At 43.7% G+C, this 27,998-nt stretch overlaps 2 protein-coding genes across 3 annotated transcripts; both read left to right on the top strand.

Annotated features, from left to right (window-relative positions):
* Positions 1 to 162: 162 nt before the first annotated feature.
* LOC102453360 (cornifelin-like) lies at positions 163 to 4,963 on the top strand. 2 transcript variants are annotated; one of them, XM_075909128.2, is made up of 4 exons: positions 163 to 304; positions 1,651 to 1,785; positions 2,095 to 2,231; positions 4,675 to 4,963. In XM_075909128.2, exons 2-4 carry the CDS (start codon positions 1,674 to 1,676, stop codon positions 4,768 to 4,770), a joined length of 345 nt encoding a protein of 114 aa, XP_075765243.1. In that variant the 5' UTR covers positions 163 to 304; positions 1,651 to 1,673; the 3' UTR covers positions 4,771 to 4,963. The 2 variants fall into 2 exon arrangements, with proteins under 2 accessions (XP_075765243.1, XP_025046030.1); XM_025190245.3 differs by lacking the exon at positions 163 to 304 and adding an exon at positions 984 to 1,143.
* A 509-nt stretch (positions 4,964 to 5,472) lies between these two features.
* On the top strand, positions 5,473 to 27,593 carry OSCP1 (organic solute carrier partner 1). The gene is made up of 10 exons (XM_075908634.2): positions 5,473 to 5,664; positions 16,903 to 17,057; positions 18,196 to 18,363; positions 19,010 to 19,090; positions 20,014 to 20,117; positions 20,592 to 20,720; positions 21,833 to 21,902; positions 22,638 to 22,777; positions 23,872 to 23,935; positions 26,711 to 27,593. Exons 1-10 carry the CDS (start codon positions 5,553 to 5,555, stop codon positions 26,825 to 26,827), a joined length of 1,140 nt encoding a protein of 379 aa, XP_075764749.2. The 5' UTR covers positions 5,473 to 5,552; the 3' UTR covers positions 26,828 to 27,593.
* Positions 27,594 to 27,998: the final 405 nt, after the last annotated feature.

The raw sequence follows: 27,998 nt of genomic DNA, 5'->3' as shown, positions 1-27,998 counted from the left end.
GTTCCTGGTGGGATAGCTCTCAACCCCGCCCCTTCTGCCTGAGGCCCCACCTCTTCCAGGTTGGCCTGCAGCCACTTCCAAAATTTATGAAGTAGCCCCCCTTCCAAAATTATTGCCCACCTCTAGTTTGGATTAGCCAATAGTTGCACATGTCCATTGAAATTGCATTATCCATAGAAATGTCATAAACAAGCAGTTGCAGGAAGTTAGCCAACTCGTGACTAGCCACCAACCCTCCTGCAAGTTCTCTTTCAATACATTTACCCTTCTGGCTCTCTTGAAAGAGGGAAGACAAAGCTTTGAGGTAAGGAGATCTTTTTTCATTTCAACATATGCATAAATTGCATGATAAATTACTCTTCATTATTAAACGATTTCTAGTACATATTAACCAAGTATAGTGTGTGCCTATTACTTTGTCATGCCTCCAGAACTTTTAAAGCTGCTTTTTGAGAAGCATTCTAGGGGGAATGCTCTGTTTACTTACTGCAAATATATCTAGTTTCCCTGTCAACAATCTGATTGGAAAGTGTCCTGATACTTCCAAGAACTAGCTGAAAATGTTCATATTCTATATTTTAATACAGAGGGATTTTAAAAAAAAACCCTCAGTTTAGTATTTTGGAAACAGTCTCTAGGATAATCACTATGGCCAAGCATTGACAGAGGGGTGTGTGTATGTTTAAAAAAAAAAAGAGGACAGATTTGGGAAGGGGGTTCTATTTTTAAATATTCAGTTGAATTTCTAGCAAACAATTTTGTAAAAGCAATGAGCAGTTCTGTGGCACCTTAGAGACTAACTAAAAATATATAGTATCATCATGAGCTTTTCATGGGTAACACCGACTTAATCAGATGAGTTTGAGTGGTAGTAACTGAGGTGTGGTAAACTAGCACCTGTAGATAACTGCCTGCAATTGTAAACTCATAATTAAGAATTAGGTTGTCATGGATTCCGTGGCTTTCTGAGATCTCCATGACAGCCCTCAGGTGGTGGGGCTGCAACTATCAGCCGGCAGAGGGGGCCTGCAGCACCCAAACACCAGCTCTGACCTGCAGTGGGAGGCCCCAGATCACTGAATCACTATAGCAGCAGTGGGTGCTGGACTTCCTCCCATCCCCGCATGCTACAGCAGGATTCAGGTTCTCCTTTCTCCTTCTCCAGCCCCTCAGGCTTCACTCCTCTTTCCTCACCCCGGCCTGGTCAAACCCTCCCCATTATTTTTAGTAAAAGTCACAGACAAGTTGCAAGCTTCTGTACATTTGTATTTAGTTCCAGTGACCTGTTTTGGCTTTTATTAAAAATAACCATGACAATATCTTAACCCTACTTATGATGTCAAGTGACATGCATCTGACGAAGTGGGTCTTTGCCCATGAAAGCTTATGCTCCAACACTTCGGTTAGTCTATAAGGTGCCACAGGACTCCTCGCTGCTCCTACTTAGGATGACTCTTGTGTGCTGACTTCAGATAACACAAACCAAATAAGGTCACTCACTTTGTCTCCATTTCCCAATTTAAAATAGAATGTGGAGTTATTTCACATAAGAAGCAGAGGGCTAACATGACTCTCTTATAAGTGCTTAGGATTATAGGTTCTTCAAGAAACAAACGTGACCTGTAGCTGCACCCTGGGCTTTGTTTGCAGAAGCTGCATTGAAACATTAGACAATGTCCCAGACAGTGATCGTCCAGCAACCTGCCTCCATGGGTTCTGCCGTCATGTCCCCAACAGGTGACTGGAGCACCGGGAGGTATGAATGTTTTGCGGATTGTGCCACATGTAAGTATAACAGTTGCTGCAGTTGTAATGCATTTTTTGAGGCAAACCAAGTGATTTTTCAATTAACTGGTCTGCCAACTGCCAAGACCATTTGAATTGCAGAATGTATTGGATAAAAATTTCTGTGAAAATATTAAACAGGAAAATGGAAAAGGCTGAGACCTGACTACATGTTAAGGGGAAGAAGTAGGAGTGCAGGGAGGGAGGAAGAATATAGTTCCTTTCCTAAGGAGTCACTACCCTGTTTTTTTGAAACTGCATGGGAATGACGCATCCAGTGCACTGTTTGTGAATATTCTTGTTTTGAAGGCTGCTTGGGGACTTTTTGCCCAACAATTCTGGCATGTTACATGGCAAACAAGTATGGAGAGAATTGCTGCCTTGGGATCACTCCTGGAGGCATGACAGCAATGCGAACACACATGCGCCTCTCTTATGGCATCCAGGTAGCAATGCTTTTTGGAAAATTTCAATAGGGATTGTCTGTCTTTTGAGCAATGTTTAAATTAAGTTGGGGTATTGGAGCAGCAGGACTCTATGTAGTCTGTGAAATGGACATAAATGGATCAAGAAAGCATTAACAGCACTGAATGTGAACTGACACAGGGTAATCTTTGCTGTGGAGATGCCTAACATTGTCTGAGAATAAATATATCTGCTATACTGGGTGAAAGTTTAAGACTATAAAGTTTTGCACCCTAGTCAGCTAGCCAGCAATGTCTGATGTTTCAGAAAACAACAAATAGACTAGTAGCACCTTAAAGACTTACAAAATATGTAGATGGTTTCATGGGCGCAACCCATTCTTCAGATGAATTGAGTGTAAGAAGTCCAGATCAAGAATAAATAAGGGAAGGGGGGGAAGAAGGGGAAAGGAGGAGGAAAAAAAAGTCAGTGAGTAGATGGTTTAAATATTTACAGGAGGCTGATAAGAACAATTAACCAACCAATCCAAAAGTGGAAGTGCTAAGTCATTGGGATGTGGAAGGTAGTGTGCGAGCCAGCTGATGTCCCTGTTCATACCATTTGCATAAGAATTTAACTTGCAAATGAAGTTAAGTTCCAATCCTTCCCTGTGTATTTGGTTTGTGGGACTGGTCTGAAACAACATGGTGACTTGGAGATCCATTAATGAGTGTCCAGGCAGATTAAAGTGCTCTCAGAGGAGGCCACTCCCACCCCGTTACAAAGTTCAGCAATTACACAGTGCAGTACGTGGGAAGGAGAGAGACCCTCCAGTACTGATCCCTGTGGTGATTCCCTTGCACCCTCAGTTTTGAGGTTATCATTTCGCTTTTCTCACCATGGATAATTGGAGAACATCAAATGTTATTGCTTGCAACATAACCAGCTATGGTATTTGAAACAGCCTTCCTGTGAGCAATAATTTCCATAGTCCACCACATACTTTGTGATATATAATTCCTTTCATTTGTTCTAAAATTATCCATCACTTGATTAATTGAATCACCACCCCTTGACTTGTTTTCCAAGTTAAATAGCCAAATTCTCAGCCAGGGGTGGGCAATAAGTGGATGAACCATGTCCAGCCTGTAGGCTACTTATTACCCAGTGAGCATGTAGTTCTAAACCCATAATGTAGAAATGCTTCCTATAGTAAAGCCCTATCTGATCACAGTGAACAACTCAACCCTCATTGGAAACTCCTTTGTAATGGCTCAATCAGATGAGAGAATCAGAGGTTAGAGATGGTTAAATCCTTAGTCCATCTTCTTGGTGGAGATTTACATTTCAGTTTCTAGAACAGAACTGATTATGAAACGACACACTTCATCCAGCTTTGGACCAGCAGCTTAATCATTTTAACTCCTTTGCTAGGAACTTTGTTAGAGAACGATGTTACAATCCTTGACTTCAGAACAGAGTTTAATATCTTCTGTTAATTCCTTACCTGCCAACATAAATGAGTTTGTTCTATTATGCAACATCACAAATAACTGATCTCCTGTGGAGAGGGATAAGCAGATCTCTCGCTCCCCTCCCCTCCCCCCAACACTACAGTTTCTCTTTTTCTCCCACAAATCGTTACATTACAAAACCCTTTGTTATCTTGTTGAGGAAGTGGGGAGATGTTCTGTGGCTGGAAGACAGTAGCACACTCTCTCCCTGAATTGGAGGCTGCAGTTAGAACTGTTGGTCTTCAGTTCTGTTATCAGCCCACACAAACTGCTTCCCTTTCGCTTCGTGTCAGACAACAAATACTCATGACACCTCAGAAAATAATACACTACCATCCATGTCCTTAAAATACAAAATCTAGAATCCCTCTCTGACTGTAGAGTAATATATGGTAGTGAGGAATGCAGCTGTTCTTTCATTATTTGTGGCTTCACTGTGGAAGCCAGGGATTGGGAGAGATGGTTGATGCCATCTTCAATTAACACATTTAAATAAAATCTGTTAAGGAATTGAGTGAGAACTGGGGTTTGGAGCCTCTTGCCTCCGAATCCCTAGATGAGAATTGTCAAGGTTGTTAATGATGAAAAGTCATTAATGTCTGATAGCACTTTGTCTTAGATGCAAAATGAGTTTTAGTGGTCTCAATCCAGTTACTACTGGCCGTCAGCCTTCTACCAGACTGCTCACGTGGCTCATGGCTGGGAAAAACGTCTCCAGTCCACTTGGGACAAGTCTGTACATGGTACATTAATTAGGTTATGATGGTAGATTTTAAAAATGATGCAAATTTTGAGGAAAGGGTATGCATCAGACAACGCTTCATCAAGGGGAAATAGCTGCTTATATTAAAACAAAATTCCTAGCTGCAGCACACAACTGCATAAATCTGTGACCATTTCAAATCAACATTACAAAATATTGGATTTAGGGTATGGCTGATAACCCTCTCATTTTCTCTGACTTATACAGGGAACTATCTGCAGAGATGTACTGGCAATGTGCTTTTGTGGCCCCTGTGAGCTATGCAGAATGGCTCGTGAAATGAACATCCGCTGTCCGCATTAAAGAGCACTGCGAAGAGGTCACTCAGTGGATGAAATCCCAGGCACACCATTTCCGCTTCCCTAGTAAAGGACATCAACTGTAGTGTGACTGCCCAAAAGATCTCGCTTCATGGTCGAAGACCCAGAGCCCCTAGTGCAGTTCTGATGATTGGGGTGCCCTATTTCCATTAAAGGACATAGCTGAGAGAATAAAACTAGCCCGTGTTTATTGTTGACTGGTGGAGGGGCTGGCTGGGCATGTGAAGTTCAGGGGTGGGCAGGCTGGGGGGGGGGGATCTATAGTAGCTGACATGGATTTTGTGGGCAGTAAAGAGGGATTGGAGCCGTGGGGGGGGGGGGGGGCTGATGGGGACAAGAGGAGCAGTGTGGGTGGGGGGGAAGGGAAGGTGTATGGGGGGAGTGGGGGGCAAGAGGGCGGGTATGGGAGGGGAATGGGGTGTGAGCAGAAGGTATGTGGGGGAGGGGTGGGACAGAGGGGTACGTGGAGAAGATTTGGGGTGGGGGCAGGGAAAGCCCCCCCCCCACTCCCGCTCTAACTCGTGCCTCTGTGTCGCAGGCCAGGCCCAAGGGACACCTGGGGGGCAGATACGTGTCTATACGCTGGGGGGGGGGGGGAGAGCCGCGCGAGGATTCTTGTCGGCCAAATCCGCCCCTTCCCCTTTAAGAAGCCGACGCTGTCAATAAGTCGCCCCCTGATTGGTCCTTGCTCCCGCCGCGGTGCCCTGGCAACGGAGTCGGCGTTTCTGGCCGCCTGGGGAAGGGCGGCCTTGTCCGGCCTGGGCCATGTCGGCCCGCACGCTGCCCCTGCTCTTCCTCAACCTGGGCGGGGAGATGCTCTACATCCTGGACCAGCGGCTGCGGGCCCAGAGCATCCCCGGCGAGAAGGCCCGCAAAGGTGAGAGCCGGGGGGCCGCCCCTCCCCCCAGCAACCCCGGGGGGGCCGCTCCCCCCCCCCGCCCCACAGGCTCCTTCCCCCCCAGCATCCCCGAGGGGGCCGCTCCCCCCCCCCCACAGGCTCCTTCCCCCCTGGCATCCCCGGGGGGGCCGCTCCCCCCCCCCCCAGGCTCCTTCTCCCCCCAGCATCCCCGAGGGGGCCGCTCCCCCCCCCGCCCCACAGGCTCCTTCCCCCCCAGCATCCCCGAGGGGGCCGCTCCCCCCCGCCCCACAGGCTCCTTCCCCCCCTGGCATCCCCGGGGGGGCCGCTCCCCCCCCCCCAGGCTCCTTCTCCCCCCAGCATCCCCGAGGGGGCCGCTCCCCCCCACAGGCTCCTTCTCCCCCAGCATCCCCGAGGGGGCCGCTCCCCCCCCCACAGGCTCCTTCCCCCCCAGCATCCCCGAGGGGGCCGCTCCCCCCCCCCCGGCTCCTTCTCCCCCCAGCATCCCCGAGGGGGCCGCTCCCCCCCACAGGCTCCTTCCCCCCCAGCATCCCCGAGGGGGCCGCCCCCCCCCCACAGGCTCCTTCCCCCAGCATCCTCGAGGGGGCCGCTCCCCCACAGGCTCCTTCTCCCCCCAGCATCCTCGAGGGGGCCGCTCCCCCCCACAGGCTCCTTCCCCCCCTAGCGTCCCCGGGGGGGCCACTCCCCCCCGCCCCACAGGCTCCTTCCCCCCCAGCATCCCCGGAGGGCACTCCTCCCCTCTACAGGCTCCTCCCCCCCCAGAATCCCCGGGGCTGCCCCTTCCCCACAGCGAGCACAGGGGACCATCTCCTGCCCCTCGACACAGCGTCCCTGGGGGCCTCTCCCACCCCGCCCCATAGGCCCCTTTCCTCCCACAGCAGCCCGGGGGTGGCACCCCCCCCACACACAGCATCCTCAGGACTGCCCCCTCCCTACAGCATCCCTGGAGGGCGCCTCCTGCCCAGGGCCGCATGATGGCTTTCGTGGTCCCGAGGCACTTTCGCCTTCGTGGGCCCCTTCTTCCATTAAAAAAAAATATTAAAATTATTTTTGGTATCACTTTAAATACTTCAACAGTTTTTTTTTTTTTTCTGTTTTCGGCAAAATGTAATAGATTTTCGCGGGCCCTAGAAGTTTCATTTTTTTCTGATGTGAGAAAAATATTAAAACATTTTCTTTGACCCTAAAGGTTCATTTTTTTTTCTTCTGATTTTAAAAGAAATTAAAACATTTTCATGGGCCCCTAAAAGTATCGTGGGCCCTAGGCACTGTGCCTAATGGATAAGTCGGCCCTGCTCCTGCCCCTCTCAATAGGGTCCCTGAGGGACGGTTCCAAACCCTCCCCGCAGCCCTTTTCCCCCCACAGCATCTGTGGGGGCTACCCCTTCTGCGACAGACGCCTCAGAGGAGCATTCCCACCCCCTCTGCTGCAGCATCCCTAGAGGGCCTCTGCTTGCCCACAGCATTCCTGAGGGGGCCTACATCCTGCCACTCCATTACAGCATCCTGGGGAGTCGTCCCCACCACCACCCACATCAGTCCCAAGGAGAAGTGCCACAAAAGTGAGGCCATTGGAAAAACTGCCCTGGTGCTGCTATGTCCATTCCCAGTATTGCAGACTGATGAGGCTGTTTCTATGCCTCATAGCCTAAGCAGAAACTGGGAGAGGGGCTAGGGAATGGAGCATGTGGGAAGATCAAAGGTCTATAGAGGAGGCAACTTTTATATGCTGACTTAATGTGAGTTACATCCCAGTCAGACTTCACAATCCTCTCTCCAGGGGCCAGTAGGAAGCTTTCGCGAAGAGCTTGAGACCCGTGGGCGGAAATTAGATGCTTGTTTGGGCTTTATTAAAGCCCCAGATCTTTCCCCCATGATTTGAAAGGGGCACGTTTTGCTTGTGACTAGGGATGTCAGTGGTTAACCAGCAGCCCAGCCCAGTGCCGCAGATGGAGGGTGCTCCAGCCCAGCCAGAGCAGCCCCCACCTGCTGTGGGGGGGCCACTGCAGCCTGACTGGGCCCGTCGGGTGCTCCAGCCTGGCCAGAGCAACCACCTGCCTGCCCCTATTTAAGTGGTTAACCCGTTAAATGTATCGTTTAACCCGTTAACTGATTGAATGGGATTTTACATCCCTACTTCTGACCCAAATGTACAGCAGCTGTTTATACTCCTGTAGATAGCAAACAATTAATTAGCAGTCTTTGGCCATGTCTATACTACGTGGAAGAGCAATGTTACCACAATCGATCTTCCTGGTTTCGATTTAGCAGGTCTAGTGACAACCCGCTAATTTGAAGTGAGGGTGCTTCGATTGGCACTGATACTCCGGCTCCTCACAAGGAGTAAAGGGAGCTGACAGGAGCATTTGCTCCAGTCAACCTTCGGCTGTGTGGACAGTGATTTAAGATACCTAGCTGTAGGCGATGTAATTTACATAGCTGACGTTGCATATCTTAAGTTGACCTTCCCCTTTAGTGTAGACTTGCCCTTTGTGCCACAGAGGTAGGGCTGGCACTGCTCACTGAAAAGGGGGACATGAACACCAGAGACTGTAAGTGAGATGAAGCAGGAAGCCCACAAGTCAGGAGGCACTGCAGAGAAGTGAACCAACACTTTCCCCTCCAGAATCCAGGAGAGCTAGGGCTTCAAATGTATAAAATATCTACTTATCTACAGAATAGAAAAATTGAGCAATTTGAAGACAGCATCATGGTACTCAGATGCTAGGTTGATAAGTGCTATATAAACACCTAATGAGAATCTGAGTACTTGGGAATAGGGGAGGTGCAGTTCTCACTTGTGTTATTCTTGCTCCTCCTTGGTGACCTCAGCCCGCCCTCTCCTTGCTTTTTTGTTGGCCATTGGCTAGTAGATCAGATGCTAGGTCTAAGGGTGTGCCTACACAGCAATGTGCTGTGCTGCATGGGGAGCGCGGGGCCCAAATGGCCGCTTGTGCCACTTGCTCCCCCGCGGCGGCCCGGCTGAGTGGTGGAGAAGTCAGCCGAGCGCCACGGCGGGAGGTGAAGGGGGGGCGGGGCGGTGACGATCACAGCCAGGGGGTGGGGCCTGGAGCAGCTGTCACGCCAGACGTCACTGCCCTGCCCTGCCCCCCTTCGCCTTGCACCATGGCGCTTGGCTGACTTCTGCGCCACTCAGCTGGGCCGTCGCGAGAGAGAAAGCAGCCGTTTGGGCTCCGCGGTCCCCCGAGTGAGAGGCAGGAGGGGGAGGAGAAGAGAGAGAGAGAGAGAGGCAGAAGGCGGAGGAGAGCTGAGAGAGAGAGAGGGGAGGAGGAGGAGAGAGAGAGAGAGAGAGAGAGAGAGACCGGAGGCTCAGGAGAGAAGACCGACATGGAGAAGAGACCTGAAAATCCCGTCTTTTGGCTAGTTCTGAAATAAGTGTGTAGTGTAGACATACCCTAAGATCCAGAGCCTTGATAGGGAAGCATCACATCTCCAAATTCTGATGATGGATGTCTGGCTGAAGACTCAGTTTCCTTTACATGTCTGACATTTCTAGAGTGTTATTCATTAGCTTCATCCCTTAAGAGAGTCAACAAATAATTCACACACTCTTTTTGATCCTGTGTCTTTGGCTTTCTGTACAAAAGGATATCTGCTTTGGCTTTGTACACTGCCCTCTAAATAGCTATGGCTCCATGAGCAAATTTTGTATTAAACTGATTTTAAAATAGCTTGTGACAAATGCATTTTGCCAAGCTGTCATTTCTGGAACCAGATTTAAATTTGGCTTTCATGGAGCTTTAGACACAGCACTACTAGATACTTATGCTTCTAGATGTAAATGATGAGAAATTACATTTTGGACTGAACACTTTTTGGCTAATGTAAGTGTGATGTGTGGGATATTGTTGAATGCGGATCAGAGTTATACTCCATTTCTCTATACTCGGTTCCCATACTATAGGGAACAGTCATGCTCTAAGCCATTACCTATATATCTAGGTTTCTTCCAACTGTCACATCTTTTATGGAGTCCTTGAAATCAACAGTTCTAAGAGAAAATGTGCCCAGGTGGAAGACTTTACTGGGTGTGCAGAGGACACATTCTTTGCTGCTTTGGGGGAGGGAATGGCTCCTCCAGCGAATACAGGAACATCCCAAACAGGATGTAGAGGGCACCATCTATATCTCTGCTTTTGGCCTCTGTGAAGTGGAGAAGAGGAGGGTGGGAATAAAAAAAAAAAGAAAACTGAAGGAATTCCAGAAGACCATGAAGCAAGTACTCTGAGAAAAAATATGAGTCATGGATGTATAAAATAAGGTGAAATATTCTTCTCCTAGTGATATCATTTGCCAGGAAGTGACATTGCGGCAACATAAAAATGGACTTGAAAGATGCTTATTTATGGCAGTATTCTGTTTTTAGCTATTTCACTTTGAAAATGATCAGTCACTTTTCCTGCTGCAAAGTGATCTACAGTTTAGTAGGAAGCTAGTCTCATGCAGTCATTTTTATTGGGTAACATTTCCCCGTGTTACGTTTATATAGGGGATTTATGAATATACTTCATATCATACCAGAAGGATACGCAAAGACAACATAGTCATAACAAGCATTTCCAAACCAGAGCTAGCAATGTTAAAAATTGTTTAAAATTGTAACCATGTAACCATTAAATATCCTATCGGTTACACAGTTAACCATTAGTTTGAGCCTGGGGATGTACTACAGCCCGCTGCAGGTTCTGCATTTGAACTTAGAGCTGGCAGGCGCGCTCAGTCCCAGTGCATGTGTTGACACCAAGTTCAAATGCAGAGCTGCAATGGAGGCAGTCCAAGAACCGGGTCAGCTGCTGAGATCCAGCCTGTGCTAGGACTGAGCCTGCCTGCTGACTCCAAATTTAAATGCAGAGGTGCAGCGGGGAGGGGGGGGGGGGGATGGGGACAGCCGATTCCCCAGGTGGGCAGCATTTAACAAGTATCATTAACCAATAAGCACCCGTTTAGCAGTTAACCCATTAAACTCTGACATCCCTAATCAGAGCATTACAGTAATAGATTAATAGATTCCAAGGCCAGAAAGAACCATTGTGATAATCTAGTTTCACATGTATAACACAGGCCATAGAACTTCCTGAGAATAATTATTATAGCATATCTTTTAGAAAAGCATCCAGTCTTGATTTTAAAATGGTCAGTAGTGGAAAATCTACCATGACACTTGTTCCATTGGTTAATTATGCTCACCATTATAAATGTATGCTGTCTTATATTAAGTACTTCTCTGGTAATGACTGTATAAGGCTATTGTCATGTTTGTCTACATCTCCAGAAAAATCATCACTTCTTTACATACTGTATATTGCTACATTTATTACAGTAAAGAATTGATATGGGTGGGAGTCTATAGCGGAAGTAAAAACTTAGTGTGATGGGGTGCATCATAAAGTCCCCTTGGATTGTCCCTCTAGTGTGCTGATCACACCACTGACACCCACCTTTCTGCTTTCTAGGACTCCCCACTACCTTGTCCTGCTTGGCAAGATCCTCTGGTCCCCCCCAAACAAAGCACAGAGTTGAGGTTATCGCTCACGTGCAGAGCAATACAGATACTGAATCACTTCAGTTCTGGGAGGGCTCAGCTATAAGGGCTTAGCCCCCAGGAAACCACCCTCCAAGAGGGATCAAAACCCCAAATAAATCCATCATTCTCTGTGTAAAAGTTTTGCACAAAGACAGCTGATATGGTCAGCCATCTTTATCAATGAAAGATAGATATCTGGGGGAGCAACCACTGTGCCTAACAATTATTTACACTGGGCTTGATAATAAACAAGTTTTTATTAAGTATAAAAAGTAGGATTTAAGTGGTTTCTAGTGAAAACAGTCATATAAAAATAAGTTGCTAAATTAAAATGAATAGAAAATGCATATCTAATTCTAATTCACTAAGAAACTTATTACGTACAAATTCTTACCCTAAACAGCTGTCCTTCTTTAATGTATAAGCTTCAAATTAGAGTTGGCCTTTGACTTGGGTTTACAGCTTTCTTCAAACTTTTTTGGAAGGTGTCAGTACTCCTTCCTAGACAATCACTTCCCATTCTGTATGTGTGAAACTGACTGATCCTTCCTAAGTGAAGCACTTTGCATTTGTCCTTATTAAACATCATGCTGTTTACCTCAGACCATTTATCTAGTTTGTCTAGAACATTTTGAATTTTGACCCTATCCTCCAAAGTACTTGCAACCGCTCCCAGCTTGGTTGGAAAATCCACACCCCTCAGCAACATAGTCATACCAAACTAACTCCTAATGTAGACAGCACTGTGTTGACGTGGGGCATTCTCCCACTACATAGCTACCACCTCTGAGTGTAACTATGCTAACAGGAGATTGTCTCTTGTTGGCATAAATAGCATTTTCACTGGAGCTACAGGTTCTTCACTGGTGCAGCTGCAATGCTGTAAGTGTAAAAAAAAAAACTGGTAAATATAATGACACACCGGGTGTGAATTAGTGACTCAATAGAGCAAGTTCTTATATATCTCAATGAGAACATAGGACTGGAACTGCTGAATCTGTATTTTGAGTTCCAGAAGAGTTGGGCTTTATTTAGGTTTGAGATGTGGTTACAGCTATATTGTGGTATCATTAGTTAGAACTGTTGATGCGATATTGTTCATTTGTGAGTAATAAATATAGTTGTACTTAAAACAACCAGACACATCAGCCCTTTGCTTTCCCAGCTTCATGTAAAAAGTGCTGAGCATTTGCTTGGGGTAAAATTCTGGCTTTAGTGAAGTCAGTAGGATTTTTGCCTTTGACCTCAAAAGGGCCTGGATTTCACCACTGGTGTTTGTGAGTGAAAGGTAAAAATGGCAGGCAGCCTCTTTTTGTTAATCATTGAATGCTGATGTGAAAAATAAAGTCCATTAGCTAGATTTTTCCAATTTCTTTATTTTAATCTCCTTGCAAGTATTGTTCTTACTACTTGAACCAATGTTTTTGTTTTATATGCTTCATGTAGATGAATGGACAGATGTGGACAGGAAACGAGGTACTGTAATCTTTTAGCTGCATGCAATAGACCAGCACAACCATATGCACATATGCACTTCAAACCCATATGCCACATATACACTCCAAACCCTGTTGCTGCAGTGCTGTAGTTCTGTTAATTGTCAAGAACACAAACAAGTGATTCTTCAACCAAGACTTTCTATTTAAAAGATACGTTAATAATTTTAGATCTAAAATACAAATAAATCCAATGTCCTTTAACAATAATTATCTTATAATCATGCAACACTTAAAAGTATCTTATTTAAAATTAATTATAATCCAGATAATGTATAACAATAGATGGTATCTTCACTAGAGAGTTTTCTAGCCAAATCTGAATGTCTTTGTTGATTAACCTTATAGAAATACAAGCATATGACTACAAGAATTCTGTGAGCATTATTCATGTGTAAAATGCAGGCAGTGATCATGTATTCTGCATAGCTGTATTTTTGTAAGATTATTCCCAATTCCCTAATCCCCTACCTTTCCTAATCTTAATTAGTCTCCAGTTCCCTGGGCCCAACATCTCTTTAAGCAGCTTCCTTTTAATAGTTACAATTAGCAGTTTTCAGAATAAAGCCTTCAGGGTTCTGTATACATTTAGCCAAGATGCTTATCACTATGATATCTCAGTGTCCAAGTCATATTAATGTGTGAATATCCTAGAGTTTGTTTCCGTTCTTCCCTGTGACTCCATAATGTGCTTTTGTGGAGAGCATGTCCTTGTTACATGTTCTTACAGCATTTCAAATGTACTAGCCTATCAAAAGGCTCTGTTGCATTCTGTTGTAACGCATTCGAAAATGGGATGCAGAGAATAAAAGCACCTGCTTTTTTTATTTATATGGTTAAAGCACAAATGTGGATTCCATGTAGCTCAAGCTTTAATTCTTTCATCGTGTCAGGACTATGCAGTAAAAACATGAGTATCAATTGCTGGATGCGGCTCTTAAAAACAATGATCCCCAAGGAGTCAGCAGTCCAAAATCGCAATATTCTGTTGTTGATTGATATCATGATGATTCAAGCTTCACCCATCCTATCTACTCCATTGACCTCAGTTATTTATCATTAATATAAAATTGTTCATGTTTTCACAGTGAGTAGTTAAAGAAGCTGTTGGAGCTGTGTAAAATGTGACTGGTGTGTGAAGCAATAATTAGTAGTTGGCAGACTGTGATGTGAACACGTGTGTGTATGTTTGTTGTTCACACCTACAATCAGTTATAACCTTGGTTGTCAGCAGTTGTGTACCTGCATTTTGTTTTAAATGGAAACTTGTTGCAGATAAAAATGTGTAACTGTTTGGGTCTTGGGTTATTCCTTTGGCAGACTTGAATGTAATCTGGGAAGCATGAGCTTTATCCAAACAGAAAGTTATTCGCCTCCTGTCATGCATGTGAGCCATGTTGTGGTGTTAAACTAAATTAGAAATGGAGATGTGTGCATCATAAATGATGTGACATGACCATGTAAAACATCTGTGAATCCTTTGTCTTTTCTCTCATCCATAGCATATTCTTCTTGTGGGGATGTCTCCTGTCTGCACTTGAATCCCTTTCCCTGGTCCTGCTTGCTGTACTTAGTTGTCTTTATGCTGCATTGCTTGGAGTCTCCTTATCCCTGTGCTGACACACCTCTGCTTTTTTTTGTAATTATTTTCCTACACTCAAATGGATAACATGTTCTCTCTGGGAGAACCTACACACTGTGATCCCGTTGCTTGATCCAAAGCTATTTTCTTTAGTTCCTACAAAGAAATTAATGCCACATTTCACTGTCAGGAATATGTTGTCAATGGTTACATTTATTTAAATGATACCGGGGTCAGCTGTGACCTTTTTACATTGAATATTTGTTGCTTTCACAAGTATGAATGGTTTTAATAGCAGAAATTAAGGAGTGGTGTGTGGTTAATATACAAGTCCCATTCTGCATTGCATTCTATTGTGAAACAAAGAGATTTTCAGTGTTGCAACTCTAAATCAGATTGGTCTGCTACTTGTTTGAATGGCATTGTTTTTCCTAAGGCATCGGTGACAGGTGCAGAAGACCTTAATGGATCTTGGTGGGCACAAAAAGTGTACAACATGTGCAAATAGCTGTAAAATATTCATGTCAGTATTGCCATAGGAGCAGATGGCTTGCTTTTTTTTCATGTCTACCAGTTGCAAAATAAAATACATAATGATTTATACTTATTGACATTGGATTGGATTTTCTTAATTCCTAAAGGATGTTGAATTAAGATTTATTGTACTGCTGTGAACTAAACTTTTCTGGATAGGACTGACAAATAAAATGTTTTATGGACAGTTATGTTCCAAAGGTAGGCAGCAGGGAGAAGGCAACCATTTAAATCCGAGGTTAGCAATAATTTTTGAAGTTGCCCTAGGTCACCTCAGACAAGGTGGGACCTCAGGCGGAAGGGACAGGGCCAGAGCACATCCGTGCATCCCTGATTGGTCTGGGAGTGGGGGAGCCTTCTCCGAGAGAACTGCCAGCTGTTCTGAACAGTGGCTTCTAACCATGTAAGCCACAACATCAGGAGCTCATACAGCTGCACATCCTCTTATGTGATATATATGCCATCAAGTGCCAGCAGTTCCCCCCTGCCATTTATATTGGCCAAATGGGATATTCTCTGTGACAAAGGATAAATGGACACACATCAGACAAGGGGACATTTTAACCTCCATGGACATTCAATAATGGATTTAAAAGTAGCCATTCTTATACAAAGGAATTTTATCACCCAATTACAATCCTACATTTGACAGTGATAGCCCACGAAAGCTCATCATCTAATAAACCATCTTGTTAGTCTTTAAAGTGCTACATAGTCCTGTATTTTACATTTGACAGGTAACTGCTTTTGCTGTTATATATATGGATTCTGTAACTTCCACTCCAACTCATCTAATAGAGAAGGGGTTCTTAGTTGCCACGAAAGCTTATGATATAATATAGTTGTTAGTCTGTAAGATGCCACAGGACTATTCGTTATTTTTAAAGTTACAGACTAAGCATGGCTACCTCTCTATAGCTTTTATTTAGCATTTTCCACACTGGGGCGTGAGAGTGTGCAATACAGAGTTTAGGGACAAATTTATTGCTGAAGACAGTGGAATGCACATGTACCACTTCTAATTTTCTTCTCATTGTCTGACTTTTCAATAAGACAGTGTAATCTGATTGCTAGAGCAAAGCCCTGTGCGTCAATACTCCATGGTTCTGTTCTTTGCTTGGTCACTGCAACTCTTGAGTAAACCACTTAACAGCTTAGTGCCTCAGTATACATATATAAAGTGGTACTAATCCCCTCATAAGGCAGTGAAGTTTAATACATGTTTGTGAAGTGCTCATGAAAATTACAGTGGAAGAGCTCAGTAACTTCCATTGGGGCCCGTGTTAGAAATGCTTTCCTTACACCCAAAAGTCCAGATCTGTTCAACAGAAAAACTCCAGACAAGGAACCTTGAATCTTTTGATAGACTTCTGTTAAAAAGAGGAAAGAGATTGATTTCTTACATTTCTAAAGGGAGAAAAAGATTCCATTGACCATAATTTGCTTTAAGATGATACCGTGAAAGTCTAATAATTCAGAACCACAAAGTTCTCCCCCTGTGGAGCGGAATTACAGCTAAATAGACATAGGAGGCAATATCAGCCTATGCACAGAACCAGACATTTCTAATTTAAATTTAAAAAGTAAAGTGATAGACATGACTTTAAAATCAGCACACCAAAAAAAGTTATATTCCCATCAGGAAAACAAAACTGTTGCCTATGGCTCTGTCTACTTTGTAGACTTCTGCCAGCTCAGTTCTGTCATTTGTAGGGGTTAAAAAGGGGTGATCCCTGACCCACAGAGCTTGCCAATGGAAACTCCTAGTGTAGATGCATTTATATGGGCAGAACTGCACTTTGACCAGTATAGTTTGTTTCTATTGTGGGAAGTGGTTTTACTACACTGTAGCAAAGGACAGCTTTGCTGGTTTAGCTGCTGCATCCACACTAGAAGTGCTTTGCTGGTATAGAATACCAGTATTTTCCCCCCGTGGCTCTGTGTGGTTTGCATAGATAATCGTTCATATGAATCCTTGCACATCTGTCTCTGTCCTCCATGTGGAACAGAATAGAGCATTAGCTATTGCCAAAGACTGTCAGTACAGAAAATCAACCAGATGGGTTCTTTTGTCTTTACAGTTATGAATGATATCATCACAACCATGTTCAATAAAAAGTTTATGGAAGAACTGTTTAAACCACAGGAACTCTATTCCAAAAAGGCTCTGAGAACAGTGTACGACCGACTGGCTCATGCATCTATCATGAGACTGAACCAGGCAAGCATGGATAAGGTAAAAAGAATGTCTTCATCTCATAATTATTCTATACTAGAAGAATTACCCAGTACTGCCTGGAGCTGGGGCCAACCAGGACAGCCTGTGCAGGCTGCCCGCAGGTGTCTCCCCAGGGTCAGCCCAGGGCAGCAGAGCCCACATGGCAAGGTGGCCTGGGGTCAGCCCAGAGCTGCACACAGCCAGCAGCTGTTCCCCAGGATCGTGGGGGTCATGCTGCCAACCCTGGGACTAGGGCGCTTGCTGCCCCACTGTGGCAACATGAGTATAACTATCCCTCCTATCACACCCTTCCCTTTCGTTTGATATGAAACAGTCACATTCCACACACATCCCATTGTCCTTGCACAACCAACCCCTGACCTTCCTTTAAGTTATGATAAGAGAAAGATGCATACCAAATTTCATGGTCCTAGCTCTTACCATTTAGGAGGAGTACTTGACCAGATGGACTTACAAACTCTCTAAAATATATAGTAGATAGATGTTATAAGCCATTTGTTGCTTCCTTTAATACTGCTTTTCACTGTTAATCACAATAAAATTTGTGTATATCATTCTAATTTATCAAGCATTTTGTGACAGAAATCCTCCTCACAAAGGTCCTCCTAGTTGCTTTCTTTCCAAACCCAGAAAAGATGTTACAAAATACCTCTGTTATAGCAGACACATTAAGATAACTCAGAAAAACAACTGATTCAAAGCTCTGTGTTTCTTCTTTGGCAGTATGAAAGTGTTTGATTTGGGGTATTCATTAAGTATTGTCTTACTTTTAACTGTGTCTGCTTATTACTGTTTGGGCACCTTCAGATTCATACCTTCAAATTTGTATGTGCATATACCTGAATGTGAGCCTGCAAAGAATATTTCTACTTGCAAACAATTGTGGCTATAACTAAGGAGGTTGTGGGAAGCCTCTGTGAACATTTTACCCTTTGGATTCAGGTGTTAACAGTTAAATTTTGTATGTATAAAACCTACAAAAGAAAAAAAAATCACAGCTCTTACCATATGAGAATTGTAATGAGTTTTTAAAGTCCCTTTCCAGATTAAACTTGACTTGACAGTGGAATTTAAACCAGATGATGATGATTAACCTAGGTTTTTAGATCTCACTAGATTTCTCATTATTTTACAGCTATATGACCTTATGACTATGGCTTTCAAATACCAAGTTCTGCTCTGTCCTCGACCCAAAGACATACTGCTAGTCACTTTCAATCATCTGGATGCTATCAAGGATTTTGTACGGGACGCCCCTAACATTCTTAACCAAGTGGATGAAACATTTCGGCAGCTAATTGATGTAAGAGCCCAATTATTGGATGAACCATGGACCACCCAGCTGTTTGTTTTTTCCCTTTTTTCAGCTAATTTTAGAGATGCTCAATACCATGCAGATGAGTAGCTCATTGAATGTGGAACTTCTCTTACAACCTTGGGGAATATCACAAATTTTTCTGCTGCTTCTTGGAACCTGAGGGAAATAGATTTGGTTTGCAGTTACTAACATTTCCTAATCTCTTTGGAACCATTAATATAACTATCCCGGTTAAAGGAATTTTTTTTACTCTAAAATTGAATTTCTTTGAAAGGGAATTTAGTAGTGATATATACTAACAAATAATGGTGAAGGAAGACTCTGAAGTGTTTTGAAAACATTTCTTGAGACTGAGTTTAGAATTCCAGTGTTTTCATATTGACACATTTTAAGCTATGTATTTATTTAGGGGCTATCCAATTCCCATTAAAGTGTAAGTCCTATTGATTTCAGTAGGAAATGAATTTGGAATTGGTTTGTTGACAAAGACTGCTTACCACACTGTCCTTTATTGATCTCTTATCTTCAACACAGATTTGACATTTTTGTGGCCACACTTGACTAGATGAGACAGGTCATTCACAGAACAGCTGAGAAATATTATACTTATAATTTTTTTTCTGTTCTCTAGATGTACACTTGTCTCTCTGCTGGTGAATTTCAACTGATCAGGCAAACACTCCTAATTTTCTTTCAGGACATGCACATCAGGGTAAGTGTCCCATTGCATTAGCCCATAAGAAAAACTGTGTGTTTAGTTTTGTGGCAATAAAATGTAGGTATTTTGTTATCATTACATTATTTTTAAATAGGTGTGATTATGTGGCTTGGGCTTGTAACTTACATTGATGTGATTGATTTCTCTGTAGCTCTAAAAACTGAACACAATAGAAACGTTTCCAATAAATTTTACTAAATGAACATCCCATTCACTGGAATGGCATGAAAAGCAACTACTGCCGATACTTAGCTGCAATTCTTTAAATACTAATAAACTGACTGATTTCTGAACTTTGATTTTTCATTACTGGCAGATTTCACAAACCCAAAGATACCTCAGAGGGGTAGCCGAGTTAGTCTGTAACTGGAAAAATTTTAAAAACAACAAATAGTCTTGCAGCACCTTAACGACTAACAAAACATGTAGATGGTATCATGAACTTTCGTGGGCACAACCCAGAAGAAGTGGATTGTGCCCACGAAAGTTCATATTACCATCTACATGTTTTGTTAGTTGTTAAGGTGCTGCAAGACTATTTGTTGTTTTTTAAGTTTTTCCAAAGCTACCTGTTTATGTACGAACGCTACCAGAAAATATTTTTCTTTTTAAATAGAGGCTTGACTAAGAAACCATGAGAAACTGAGGGCTGACAGCAAGAATTCAACATTCTTAAATAAAATAAAGGGTTCTGTTTTATTTATTTGAGTATGCTCGGTTAACCTACAATAAGATTAATACTGCCAGTCTGTGGGCCATAACTAGAATATGACTATTGTGGGCCCAGTCCCAGAGTCCTTTTACATATCAGCCTGCCTTTGAGTTTGACAGGAATTACTATGCAGGATCAGGCTCCAAGTGATTTACATTAGGAGACGTTTGACTGGTATTTTTGTAGGTGGCATGTTTCTTTGCAGGTCTCCATCTTTCTAAAGGATAAGGTACAAAACTCGAATGGTCGCTTTGTGCTGCCAATATCCGGTCCTGTTCCATGGGGAACAGAAGTTCCAGGACTCATCAGGTGATTTCTAGACCCTTACTTATTATGTAAGCAGCTCCCCCAGTGTGCATGGCTGCCCACAAAGGAGCAGTTGGTACCAACTGCAATGAGAATATTTGTTCAGTGGGAAGTGCACTAAAACTATCCTTCATTTTGCATAGATCACTGGCCATCTGTTAGGTATTAATTACTTATATAGTTCAGGATTTGGAACAAGTGATCTGGCAGTGACAGGCTAAGTATTCTCTCTCTAATCTCTTGTTCAAGCAAACTGCCCCTTCTTTACTCTTTTAAAATTACACTATTTATCAATTGTAATTGACTTATCAATCAATTACACCTTTATAACTTTGGTCATTTTTTATAGTAGTATCAAACATTTCATAGAAGAGAGCTTTATTCCCCCTCCTCCAGAATGAAGAGTAGAGCAAGTCAGCTTTAAAGAGTACCACTAAATATCTTGATATAACAATTATTTATTTGTATTCCTTTAAGGATGTTTAATTGCAATGGAGATGAAGTTAAACGAGTTGAATTCACCACTGGTGGAAATTATGTCAGTCCACAAAGGGAAGGTTCATTTGATCTTTATGGAGACAGAGTGCTTAAACTGGGAACAAACATGTAAGTAAACCATCCTGCATAGAAACTACATAGAACATTTTAAATAAAACCTCCAGGAGATTTTATTGAAAATAACTGCTCTTGGTTTGTTGAGGAAAATAAGTTTTCTGTCTTTGTATCTCATTGGCTTGTTTATGCCACTTCTGCTTCTCTTTATCAACGTGACAGCTTGGCTGCGTCTAGACTGGCAAGTTTTTCCGCAAAAGCAAGTGCTTTTGCGCAAAAACTTGCCAGCTGTCTACACTGGCCGCTTGATTTTGTGCAAAAGCACTGACGTTCTACTGTCTGAAATCAGTGCTTCTTGCGCAAATGCTTTGATGTTCCTGTTCGGACAAAAGCCCTTTTCCGGAAATGTTTTTGCACAAGAGGGCCAGTGTAGACAGCTAAAAACTGTTTTGGGCAAAAAAGCCCCGATGGCGAAAATGGCGATCGGGGCTTTCTTGCGCAAAACCGCGTCTAGATTGGCACGGACTCTTTTCCGCACAAAGTGCTTTTGCGGAAAAGTGTCCGTGCCAATCTAGACGTTTTTTTCCACAAATGCTTTTAATGGAAAAACTTTTCCATTAAAAGCATTTGCAGAAAATCATGCCAGTCTAGACACAGCCCTTTAGTTTAGTGATCTCCTCCTGGGAGGAGAACACCACAACTAGCAGTAACTATGTAAGAATATGTAAAAATTTCCCTGGAAAAGAAATAACAAAATCAACACATCCACAGCACAATTGAGAAATGAGTAGGTCTAGCTTAGTACTACTAGCTCTGTGAGTAGCATGTAAGTGTCACTTAGGTTGCATTCGGGGAATACTTTTGATTACATATATTTACGTACGTAATTTTGCCATTCAGGAACGAAAAGTTAGGATTACTTTTTGCCCATTTGTACTTTTCTTCATTCAAGCATTTAGCACACTGAGTATGTCAGAAAACTGAATTAGAACTCCTCATTCCAACTATTTGCTGCCACCATAAAAGAATATACGGATATAATTTTATCATCCAGAAAACATATATGGATCCGATGAAGACAGAGAAAAATCTTTTGGCTTCTACCCTGTGCCCAGGAATGGACTGTTTTTCCATTCATGCAGTAACTCTTTTGTTTTTCTCTCTAGGTACAGTGTTAGTCGACCAGTAGAGACACATATGTCAGGAGCATCCAAGAATTTGGCATCTCACACAAAGGTCGGATGTCCTTCTATCTCCTTTATGTTTTGCTAAGTTCTTGACCTTAGTGGTATCCTGTGGCAAAAAGTATTTTGGTCTAATTACACATTAAGAGAAAACATATCAGTTTTAGATTTGCCACCTTTTTAGTTTTATTCCATCTCCGCTTATTCTTTTATGAAACATGAAGAACAGAAACTACCAACCTTCCTTTTCTAAACCCATTTATTACTTTATATACTTTTTTCACATCCTCTCCTATTCTTCTCCTTTTCTCAGCTAAACAATACCAGTCTCTTTAAACTCTGTGTATAGGAGAAATTTTTCAGGCATGTACGTTGTCAGCCTTCTCTCAACCCCCCTAGAATTTTGTAGTATCCTTGATGCCATGAGGTGACCAAAGCATATTAGAGGAGGATACCAGAGGCTTACACCATGGTTTTATAATGTTTTCCTCTATTATTCTCTGCCCTGATCTTTATGCATGCTAAAATCGTTATTATTGTTTTCCCTAACCAGTTGTTTGACCCATTGGAAGTTGGTTTTACGGATTTCTCAGCTGTTTAGTTTAGCCAGGAATTATTTTGTCTTAAACAACGGTCAGCTGCAATATTGCTACTTTAAAATAAAATGTTTAATAATAATATAATTGAAAAAAATGTTGACCTTTAGAGTACCAGGAACCAGCAAAACAAGTATAGTCCTTCTTTTCATGTTTGTTCCATCCAATAACACCAGTATTGTTTTCTGCAGGAAAATGCAGCCCCCAACCCCCTTGCTAAAGAAGAACTGAACTTTTTGGCTAGATTAATGGGAGGCCTGGAGATCAAGAAACCCAATGGCAGTGAGCCAGGATTCCGATTAAACCTATTCACAACAGATGAGGAGGAAGAGTATGCTTAGTTCCAATGCAATTTTCTGTGTGTGGTTTTGGTACTCAGGAAAGAAACAGCATTGACAGTTCTGGAGCCTGAAGCCCTTTCTCCACACAGTAGGGATAGCACAGGGCAAGCTTTCCATTGTGGCTCAGTCCTGACCTTGGTGCATCCTCTCCAAGTACAAGAGAAGCGTTCAGTCTTTCTGGAATATTCACACCTTGGCCTTTTTTGAAGTTACCAACCAGGAATTCAGTTAGCATGGGTGGGGGTTTGTTTTTGTTTTTTTCCTCTTCTCCACTATAAGGATGCATCTATACTGCACCCATAGCTCAAAATAAGCTACGCAGTGTGAGCTACGCAAATTGCATAGCTTATTTCGAGTCAATTTCAAAATAGCTTATCTCCAAATTTGGTGCTGTCTAAATAGCTCTTATTTCAAAATAAATTGCTATTACGAAACATCCCTTACTCCTCATGGAGAGCTGTTTACAGGGACATTGGAGTAGCAAGCACGTTATATTTCGAAATAACGGGCACGCTCAAAAGACGCAGAATAGCTATTTTGGGATACCTCTGGTATCCCGAAATAGCACTGCAATGTAGATGTAGCCTAAGTGCCTAAGGCCTCAAATTCCCCATTGGATGGTAATGACTTTTGGTCACTAGTGACCTGATAGGATTTGAACCTGTGGCTGAAGCAAAATACTTTATATTCCATTACCAATCCCCTCCAGTTCCTTTTGGGCAAATAAACATTTCACAAGATAAGTGCTGTATTATATCCTTAATGACAATTCAATCAATACAGTCTCTCAGCTGTAATCATCCTAATCTCTTTGATAAAAGATCTGTTTGCTGGGGGAGGGGGACAGAAAGAGGAAGACTGCATTCGATTGTCTAATTAGTTAAAGTTAAAGATAACTAGATATGTTTTGTACTAGAGAAACGCAAGCATCTCTCCATAGTTAACACAGGAATCAAAGATATGCAGTGGTTGCTATACGAAGACCGATGTTCAGTAAATTCATAACCAACCAGATTTTTCTTCCTTCATTCCCTTATCTATTATACATGAGATTAAGTACACTTTTTTATACTTTCAAAACCAGATATGCAGCACTGACCAGACCTGAAGAGTTATCTTACAAAGTTATCAACATACAAGCAACCCAGGTATGCACAATGCATTTCAGATTGTTGATCATCTCTGTTTCTGAGAAAATATTTTTACCCTTAAGATGAATTTGATCAATTTTAAAAATAATCATGTATTTGACAAAATCCAGTTAAGATCACAAAGACTTAGCAATTACAAAATAATAGAATTTGTGCAAATATTTGCAACTATCTCCATTATCTGCCAAAGCACAAAGTTTTTTAAATATATAGGCTAGAGAAGACCGACCTGATGGACTTTTTGCCTGCTCCTGCTGCTCTACACTTGCAGATCCAATGCTTAACTTTAAGCAGGTGGTTAAGTATGTCACCTGTGTGTTTGTATTCTGATTTCAGTCCTGTGAACTGCACAGGACAGAACTGAAAGGGCAGGTTCCATCATTAGCTGTGTAGTCCCCTTACTAAAGGGACCTCTGTTTTATTCTAAAAAGACCCTGTGTGCTACAATCCAGACTACAATTCCCATGAGCCCTTGGAACAAAAGAGGTAAGAGGGACTCTTGTGAGAGAGAGGAGGCTCTCTCCATGTGCTTGAAGAAGAGGCCTAGCAGTCTGGGACTCTGCCTTGCAGTTTGGAACCAAAGGGGGAGCCAGGCTGCTGCCAAGGACATTGACCCAGTGCAGGGGCTGTTGAAGTGCAGCTACTACATACCTGTTGGAACTGGGAGTTAGCAGGCTGCTTCCTATAGGCACAGCATGAGGCAGTAAGTTTGGGCCTTGCTGGAAGAGTGCTGCCTGGGACAGAGCTGCTGTTTAGCCTGGACCAAATCCTCACTACAGCTGCAACATCAACGTGCCAATGCAAGCAAGTGTCTGGGACTGAGTCTAGGGGTGTGCACACTCTGGGGTGGAGTAACTGTTGTCTAGCTATATAAGCTTCAGTTATTGTTATGTGTTTTGTTAATGCTATTCCTTGCTAATCTGTTAATCCCTGTTTAGTTAAGTAAAGATGGTTTATTTTAAAGTATTCTATTAGATGTATATGATTTGTAGTTGTTCTGGAATTAGATCCAGCTTTATGTTGGAATGAGTATATTCCTGGAGGCTCTCAAGGCACCAGTGTGTGTACAAGGCCAGCCAGGTGGAGGCACCGCCACTTTACATTCATTGCCAGCAAGGGACTGAAGTGAGGGGGTGGCTAGGGCTTTCCCAAGCTAAACACCATCACCACTGGGGTGCTCAGGATCTCTTTTGGGTTAAAACACCAGGCACCCAGGCACACCTGTGAGTGTGACCTGCTCCCCAGTAACCCGGGGAGGAAAAAAGGGGGTTACAGCTGTTTTAAGGAAAAGGCAATGGCCAGTGTTATCATTAACCAATTAGGGATAGGGAGGGCTGCACAATTATTCTTTTTGGTATTTACACAACTGATGGTTTATTAGTGGTTAATTTCTCAGGAAATGAACAGCATCTTCTTTTAAACACATTTTTTTTTGTTACAGTACAGGCAGTCCCCGGGTTACGTACAAGATAGGGACTGTAGGTTTGTTCTTAAGTTGAATCTGTATGTAAGTCGGAACTGGCGTCCAGATTCAGCCGCTGCTGAAACTGACCGCCAGTTCTGACTTACATACAGATTCAACTTAAGAACCCCAAGTCAGCTGCTGCTGAAACTGATCAGCAGCTGATTCCAGGAAGCCTGGGGCAGAGCAACTGTGCCTCGGGCTTCCTGTAGTCAGCACTGGTCAGTTTCAGCAACGGCTGACTTGGGGACGTCTGGGGCAGAGCAGCTGGGGCGCTGCCGGTTGGTCCCGCAGCACCGCTCCTTGGCACTACTGGACCAACCCAGCAGCACCCCAGCTGCTCTGCCCCAGGAGTCCTGATTCAGCCGCTGCTGAAACTGACCAGCAGCGGCTGAATCAGGACGCCTGGGGCAGAGCAGTTGGGGTGCTGCCGGGTTGGTCCAGTAGTGCCCAGACCGGCGCTGCGGGACCAACCGGCAGCGCCCCAGCTGCTCTGCCCCAGGGTCCACAACAAAAGCCTGGTCTGCTGGGGGGGCACACTAGCTGCGCCCCCCCCAGCAGACCAGGGACACAGGGAGCAAAGCGGCAGCGGCGGTGTGCCTCGCCTCTGAGGCTTTGCTCTGGCACCGGACCGCTTTGCTCGCGGTGCCCCTGGTTTGCTGGAGACGGTCCCCAGCAGACCAGGGGCACCGCGAGCAAACCCGCAGCCGCGGCGGGGTCCCCGCGCTTCTGAGGCTTTGCCAGAGCAAAGCCTCAGAAGCGCGGGACCCCCCGCTGCTGCGGGTTTGCTCCCGGTGTCCCTGGTCTGCTGGAGACGGTCCCCAGCAGACCAGGGGCACCGCGAGCAAACCCGCAGCAGCGGCGGGGTCCCGTACTTCTGAGGCTTTGCCAGAGCAAAGCCTCAGAAGCGGGGTACCCCGCCGCTGCTGCGGGTTCGCTCGCGGTGTCCCTGGTCTGCTGGAGACGATCCCCAGCAGACCAGGGGCACCGGGAGCAGCTTTTCTCGCCCCGGAGCTCGAGGTGGCTGACCGCTGCCTGTGAGCTCCGGGGCGAGAGAGCCCCGTTCATAAGTGCGGATCCGACATAAGTCGGATCCGCGTAAGTCGGGGACTGCCTGTATATACAATTGAGAACACTAAGGGCTTTTCTAAGACTATGATGACAGTTCTAAATTTGGTCAAATTTTGACCTGAAATCTTAAAATGAACTCTGAACAGAGTTATGCTGATAATCATTGTAAAATTAAGGATTTAGATATTCCTTTGTTTTTGTTTTAATGTATTATTATTATTTTTATTACTTTTAAATAGGACCAGCAACAGAATAAGGAGCTGGCTCGAATCATGGGAGAGTTTGAGGTGGCAGATCAGCCCAGTCAGAGCATAAGCAAGGGAGATGATTTACTGGCTATGATGGATGAATTATGATACTCTGATTCCCAGAGGCAGAAGAAGAAGCTGTTTATTTACTCGCTCACAATTTGACGCAGACAGAAACCTGCTGCTAGTCTCCTGCCACATGGAGCTGTTACAAATCCTGTTTGTGTCATGACTGATTGCACAGGCCAGTCTCAGTTCCCAGAAACACAGGCTGGGTGGCACTGGTACATGTTCTACCAAAACCACTGATGTTAAATGTGACTTTTCAAAATTTGACTTTCATTTTCTGTAAAAACTCTAGATTGTTCCATGCCTTAGACTTAGATGATTGAGTAATTTAAAGGAAAGGGGAAGTGTTCTGCTCTTACCCTTTGCAAGGGGAAATCTGGATACTTTTGGTACCATTTATAATGGGAAATGTGAAGCTTGGTGTAATATATAGTAGTTTGTGCTTGGTTTTTAAGCACTCTTGGAAGGAACAGCCCTTTCTCTATGCCAGTCAAGGCCAGAGAAGATTGTGTTCGCTTGAATTCATGTAGCTAGCTCTCTGTTCACCATTAAATAGTAGCAGCCTCTTTTTTGCTGCACTCAGGCCTAGAAATGACCTGCTATCAAAGTGTCTTATTTGTGTTTCTATGTATGTAATGTATATTTTTTTCACTTTTCAATAAGGTGCAGTACCATACTTCACTATTTGTTTCTGCTCCCACCACAAAACAGGGGACTTCTGCATAAGAGCTCTTCAGAAATATTTTCCTGGGTGCAGAGGCTTTTCTGCTTTAGAAATTCTATGACAATAAATCTGTTGCACTGAGCCCTTAAATGTCTTGCATTTTTCTTACACCCTTTATAAATGTACAACTTGAAAGTAACTTGAGTCAGATTACATGTATAGTCTGTTGTTTGCAAGCAATAGGGAACCCTCTCTTAGCTACCAATTAAACAGTCTGTCACTGAATGGATTTAGTTCCAGTGAAATGCTGATAGATTTAGGGCAATGGTTCTCCCAGGTGGTCCGTGGCAGGAGCTCAGCCTCCCCCTCCTACTCCATGGAGCAGAGAGCCCGCGCTGCCGCTGGAGCCCTGTGGCCAGCACACAGCCATGAGGCTGTAGTAAAAACTCCAGCTGGTAGGCGGGGAGGTGAAGAATGCAAACACACGTGCACACGCCCCGTGTGGGCTACAGAACTACACATGGAGGAGCGCCTCCTGCCCCCCTC

Source organism: Pelodiscus sinensis, chromosome 26 (genome assembly GCF_052426305.1).
Source record: "Pelodiscus sinensis isolate ZL-2025 chromosome 26, ASM5242630v1, whole genome shotgun sequence".
NCBI classification, from domain to species: Eukaryota; Metazoa; Chordata; order Testudines; family Trionychidae; genus Pelodiscus; species Pelodiscus sinensis.
The sequence above is the reverse complement of the archived record's forward strand: the minus strand, read 5'-3'. Positions and strand labels throughout refer to the sequence as shown.

Coding starts and splice junctions, on each gene's coding strand:
- LOC102453360 (XM_075909128.2), top strand. CDS start 1,674: ATGTCCCAGACAGTGATCGTCCAGCAACCTGCCTCCATGGGTTCTGCC. Junction 1,786..2,094: donor TTTTGCGGATTGTGCCACAT/GTAAGTATAACA, acceptor CTTGTTTTGAAG/GCTGCTTGGGGACTTTTTGC. Junction 2,232..4,674: donor GCCTCTCTTATGGCATCCAG/GTAGCAATGCTT, acceptor TGACTTATACAG/GGAACTATCTGCAGAGATGT.
- OSCP1 (XM_075908634.2), top strand. CDS start 5,553: ATGTCGGCCCGCACGCTGCCCCTGCTCTTCCTCAACCTGGGCGGGGAG. Junction 17,058..18,195: donor ACCAGGCAAGCATGGATAAG/GTAAAAAGAATG, acceptor ATTATTTTACAG/CTATATGACCTTATGACTAT. Junction 20,118..20,591: donor GAAGTTCCAGGACTCATCAG/GTGATTTCTAGA, acceptor TATTCCTTTAAG/GATGTTTAATTGCAATGGAG.